We start from the raw sequence: 6,122 nt of genomic DNA, 5'->3' as shown, positions 1-6,122 counted from the left end.
ACAATCTCATGCGGGTCAATCCAGTATTCCGTTCTCCAACAAATACCTATGATTGTGATCGTATCCAATACCTATGATCATCTATATGATCATCAATCACACATCATACTAGTCTTATTATGTCATCATTCCCATAATGACATAAGATTAGGGAGTTCAGTATCATTCATAATGATACATGGATTTCATAACATATCTAATATACAAGAACATGCAATGAATCAAATACTCTCATAAAACCGTAGAAAGTATCAATACATCAAATGTATCTGAATAAAACTCATAAACAGTACATCACAGAGCACTAAACCAACACAGAGGGTAGAAGATGGATGAGGCTGGTCTGATGTCTCAGGCTGGGAAGCTGACTGCATTGGCTCCCGTTGAGTTTGTCCAATAGATGGGACCGGACAGTTCGCAGGTTTATGCTCGAATTCTTTGCACTGACTGCAACATGGGGGAAGCCACGAGTAGACGACAGTAACAGTAACAACACCACCCTTATCATCTTCAACCTCAACGACCGTCGGCAAAATGCCACCTAGTTGGACTTCGACTTTGACCCTTGATTCACCAATGTTCAAGGGGTCAAGGCGCATTTTGTCGGTATGCAATGGCTCCCCGATTCCATTTGTGATGTAGCTAATGCCTTGCAAGGAGTATAGTTCAACAGGGATATTCTTCAGAGTGATCCAAATAGGTGCAGACTTTAATTCTGTTTGTCGAAGAGATGATGTTGGAGTCATGAAGAATCTGCTGCATGTCATATCCCTACCTCTAGAATCCATTCCCGGGTGGCGAGATCCGGCACATGGAAGAGACATGAAGAATCACTAATATGTCTCACCAGAATCCGAGATTTCTTTCCCCAAATAGGATTGAGGGCCTGAAAAATCCGAGAACCAGAAGGAGCAAGCCCATAGAAATGGCCAATGAGATTACCAGCCCAAGCTTTCGACGTTTCAAGAAGCGCTGAACCCGGAACTTTCACACGTGGAGTACCGTTCTCCGAGTAAGATGGCGTGGTGACACGGGATAAGTTCCTAGAGGAGGATTTGAGTCTTTGAGCCCAGGTAAAATTAGGGTTTGCCCAAGCAAACAACAACCGCCGAATCAGGAGCTGCGACCGGAGTGGAGGCAGCAACCGCCGGAGCCGGAACTGCGAGCATCAACCCAGATCCAAATACAGAATCAACTGATTTCGCAGGAGGAGCAGATAAGGGGGGGAAATCCTGGGGGGAAAGGGTGAACTTCAAGCTTGATGGAGCAGAAGAGGAGCTCGTCTCCAGTGGAGCCGCCAGAGGAGGAATTTGGGGGCTAGGGCTTTTCAGTGGTGGGGCAACAGGAATAGTCGAAGGAGACGATGGAGATTTTTCAGTGGGTGAGGATGGAGAGTAGGTGTGAGTGGGAGAGGAAGGTGGGGGAGAAGAGACAGTGGGGAGGATGGCCGCGGATGGTGAAGAGGATGGGGTCCCAGTGGGGGACACCGACAATCGCCCCTTAGAGAGCTTTCTTTTTTTTTTCGACATTTTAATACACAAGATTTTACTTATTTTTTAGATATATATTTTGAAAAGAATAAAAAGTTGAGTTTTTTTTTTTTTATTTTCTCTAGTTTTTATAATTTGAAAAATCATTGTGCATTGCATCTTTCAGAGGATCGGAGAAATCCATGTGAATGTCGCTCTCTATATGGAGACTTAAACCTGGAATGAGAATGAGTTTTGTTCCCTTTCTTACCATTTGAACTACCTAATCTTGTGTTATATATATAAAAGCTGGTTATAACTCTAAAGAGTAAACATTGAATCATTCAATTTAATTTAGGATACATCATAAGTTCATTTCAGGGGCAATATATGCTTCGACCAGGTCCACCGAATAAGAGGTGTGATCCCAACTTAGGGTGAAAACGGTAATAAAATAAATTGTAACATTCCTTCTGAGAGATGAGGTGAAAACCTTCTCCGGGCTCCTTCTTCACGTTCCCCTCTAGTACAGTAATGCGGCTTATTAAGGATGCCTTCCCACGACCATCCTGCGGGTAAAAACAACTTCCCATGCAAGTGGAAGTATGTTTGAAGCCATACTTCTTTACATTCTGGATCTCTCCTCCCCATGCCGCTTTCTTTGCCGTGTCCTTTAGCAATGGAAAGAGTTAGTTCGGCCAATACCCGACTTGGTGATTATTGGTTAGGAGCCACCAATTCTCGCTCCCAGGATCCTACCATGCATCAAGCCGTTAGTTTATCAATATATGATGTGAAACATGAATGTATTCGGTTTTTCCCATCTTTTTGTTATACCTTCCTTATAAGAAAGATGCATTTATATTCTGGACCACGAGGAGTTGAATAGTGGTTGAAGGCCGCACCAACAGCGATCTTGCTACTGGTTTGGACAAAGCCCTCACATTTGAGGTCATAACAGCCTGTTTTGTCGTACCCATCACCCTATTTTGTTGAGTTTTCCATTAATTTGATCGTGGTACATGAGAATATGTGGCTTAATCGCTAGGCCATATATGGATACGGAAACGGACCGAAAAAATATTAGATGAAACTTACAGTCCAATAAATAAAGAGTCTCGTGTTTTCATCGCCGTACAATGATGGATTTACCTATAAGCAAACCTCTTCATTCATGCTAGAAATCCACATCTGGCTCGCACTTATTTCATCATCATGATCAACAAATGGTTTCCACACAGTCATCCATGCCTCGCTTCCTTGGTAACCTCCATTCTCCACTATCAACATGGCATACTAATGCAAAAAAAAATCAAAATTTATTTAAAAAACAACAATATATGTATGAGGATTGAAAAGTTGTGAAATTGCGAATTGAAATGGAAACCTAATAATCCTCTAGCAATGTTTATCACTGGTTCGAATTCTATAAAGAACTCGAAAATTTTAAGAAAATTCTAGGAATGAAATTAGAAGAACACTTGGAAGGAAGATATTTAAAAAAAAAATTATTTCCATTGATTTTGCGTCGTATTACAACGAAAGGAAATATGACTATTTATACTCATTCCATAACAACTATTCATATAAATGTCCTAAATAAAATATTTTAATATCAAGATTTTCTATTATAATATCTAAATATGTTATTATAACTATCTAAACTTTTCTAACTAAATATCTAGATATGTTTCTTATAAATTGTTTTAGAAATTAGATCATAAATTAATTTTGGATTTGGCCCCAATTTATATTGGATCAATGATCCAAAATTAAACTTAGCTTAAATTAATTTGATTGAAGCTTAAAATTAATCAAAATCAAGTTTAACTTCAGCAATATACCTCACGTTTTTTCAAGGAATCTTTTTGAGTTGGGTGAAATCGAGATCCATGGTTGCTATAATTTGAATCTTTTTTTCCGTAATTTTTTATAGAACCCCAACGTAAGAGGTCTTCTCTTGTTGTTCTCCTTATTGGAACGGTGCTCTCTGGACATTCTCCGTTCCTATGCCATACCTGAGCTATGCCACCAGTTTTTGAGGAAGGATCTTCTTGGAGAAAACTTGGCCTCATCTATTTGACATCATTAAGATCATAACAGCATAAGAAAATATTGAGAAGAAATAGCAAATCAATGCTTTAGAAGTGAAAATATAAGACAAAAAGATTTAAAAGACGACATATCAAAGAATTTCTACAGATAAGACATACCTGAATAGTGTGGTTCTTTAATAAAGGGTGATCGAAAGCGGGTTGATTGGTAATATGAACACAATCTATTATATCTCCATCTGGACTCTGTTCAAAAGTAAAATAACAACATAACATAATCCAAAACATGAACGCTGTTCATCTCGTGACTCAGTTATCCAACAAATGTATAAATAACAAAACATTTAAGAAATCTTATAGTTTATATATCCATTGAACTTACTTACTTTGATAGATTTAACAGCAGGTTTGTTGATTAGTTCCAAGTGTCTTTGTATCTCAACCTCTTGCAATTCTGAAATATCCATCTTTGCGGAGGAAGTTGTGATTATCAACATCGTGATTACCGGAATCAGCAGCAAATTGATCGCCCGATCAGCCATGACGACATGAGATGCCATTCAAAAAGACAGAGATCAAAAGCTTTGAGATTGTTGGTATGGCTCTCGTTTCTAAATGTTTGGGATTTATAGACATAGAATTGGTCCATAGCCCAAACAATCGGATTTGTTTCCAGCGATACAGGTGACTTAGTACATATAATAAATTATATGAAGATTCTAATAAATATTTTTATTAAAACGAACCGATTCTATACTCATAAATCGTGATCGCTAGATCTATATATATATATATATAATATTTATTAAACAATTTAAAAAGTTTAGAATTATTCTCCAAAAAAGCATAGGTTTTGTTTTGTTGAAAAGTATTTTTTTTTATTTTTCCTTATTTTCATGAGTTTTATCTGCATTTCAGAAAATAAAAAATAAATACCAAATTTTCTATTTATTTTATTTCACAAATATAATCAACTAAATTAAATAAATTATTATTTACCTAAATCCTAGATTTTTATTAAAATGAACCGATTCTATACTCATAAATCGTGATCGCTAGATCTCTATATATATATATATAATATTTATTAAACAATTTAAAAAGTTTAGAATTATTCTCCAAAAAAGCATAGGTTTTGTTTTGTTGAAAAGTATTTTTTTTTATTTTTCCTTATTTTCATGAGTTTTATCTGCATTTCAGAAAATAAAAAATAAATACCAAATTTTCTATTTATTTTATTTCACAAATATAATCAACTAAATTAAATAAATTATTATTTACCTAAATCCTAGACGTTTTCTATGTTAATAAAAGGATTTCACTTTTTTAATTCATCTAATTACACATGAATGAGGAAATCGAAGTCGGTTCACATTGTGACGAGAGGAAGTAAAAAGGTCCGCGATTATATTTTCCGTGAAATGGAAATGATGCCAATAACATCATATAATAATACGATCCATAGGTAGAGCAATTGATTCAGATTTGTTTGATCGAAATGTGCAACGCCAAATATGGAATTTGTTAAAATTAAGGATGGATGTGAATACAACGAGAAAGCAAACAAAAAAACGAAGAAACTCGGATATGATCTTCTAGACGTGATCCACTTTCCTAAAACGTTATTCTCTCCCCACCGAGCAAAAGAGAAACCCAAGAATATGTTTAGAGATATAAAGAATCTCAACAACAATTGATTTGCTCGTCAAAAGTTGTCCGAAACAGAAAAATCCGAGAAAAATGATGAACAAGAAAAGATGGAGAAGAAATAACAAGTTTTTGTTGGGATTCCTGGGATCTCATGAGCGAATCCTATTCCTAAGAGATCGATTCTAGGGTTTGCGCAGCGGATATAAAACAAAAATTTAATAAACCCTAGAACCATGCTTCTAATGAATCGTAGAAACGTTAGAACGCTTACCTCAATCGATCCGGGGCCTGTCTCAATTGAAGAATCCGTTTGATCACGAAAGGGAGGAAGATTACCTCGCCCTCTACACGTATCCACACTTCGGGATGGATTCCAACGCTTGGAACTTGTCTGCTAGGACTCGAGTCTCTATTCGGTTTGTGCACTTCGAGAAAACGAGACTTAGAACTTGTTGAGCTTTTTGGATCTCACCAAAAACTCTCTAAGAACTGTAAAAGTCGGCTGCTCAAAGTCTCATTTGTGATTAGGGTTTTAATCTCCTTCTTATAAAGTGATTTTACCCTAATTTCGGTTCAATTACGAAAATACCCCGAGTCCAGAACGGACGGTCCAGAAATGCACGTGGACCATCCGTTCCAGCAAGCAGAACGGACGGTCTGCATTAGTGGAACGTCTGTTCCAGACCTTTCTGGAATGGACAGACCGCGCACTCTGGACCGTCGGGTCTGGACTTGGTGGACCGTCCGTTCTGGACTTCCGGTCCGTCCGTTCCAGACCCTTCTGTCTCGGTTTTTCGTCGTTTCCTCGTGCGGTTTCGTCCTTCCCTGCGTGTGTGACACTGTAGGCTCATTCGATATAGCAGTATAATCCGAAATCTCTATTTCGGATATACAAGTCATAGGCGGTCTCTAGCAAGACACTATGACTACCTATCTCGAATAGAGTTTG

General features: G+C 37.4%; 1 protein-coding gene across 1 annotated transcript; it reads right to left on the bottom strand.

The window, feature by feature from the left end:
• Positions 1–2,621: 2,621 nt before the first annotated feature.
• Positions 2,622–3,997, bottom strand: LOC104804903. Its single transcript, XM_010529268.1, has 4 exons — positions 3,910–3,997; positions 3,683–3,769; positions 3,314–3,544; positions 2,622–2,765 (listed from the first exon to the last, which is right to left on the bottom strand). Exons 1-4 carry the CDS (start codon positions 3,988–3,990, stop codon positions 2,622–2,624), a joined length of 543 nt encoding a protein of 180 aa, XP_010527570.1. The 5' UTR covers positions 3,991–3,997.
• Positions 3,998–6,122: the final 2,125 nt, after the last annotated feature.

The sequence above is a fragment of the Tarenaya hassleriana genome, unplaced genomic scaffold (genome assembly GCF_000463585.1).
Source record: "Tarenaya hassleriana unplaced genomic scaffold, ASM46358v1 Cleome10, whole genome shotgun sequence".
NCBI classification, from domain to species: Eukaryota; Viridiplantae; Streptophyta; class Magnoliopsida; order Brassicales; family Cleomaceae; genus Tarenaya; species Tarenaya hassleriana.
Note: the sequence above shows the minus strand (reverse complement) of the source record. Positions and strands in the feature narration are given on the sequence as shown.

Coding starts and splice junctions, on each gene's coding strand:
- LOC104804903 (XM_010529268.1), bottom strand. CDS start 3,990: ATGGATATTTCAGAATTGCAAGAGGTTGAGATACAAAGACACTTGGAA. Junction 3,770..3,909: donor CTGCTGTTAAATCTATCAAA/GTAAGTAAGTTC, acceptor ACTTTTGAACAG/AGTCCAGATGGAGATATAAT. Junction 3,545..3,682: donor TAAAGAACCACACTATTCAG/GTATGTCTTATC, acceptor GATGTCAAATAG/ATGAGGCCAAGTTTTCTCCA.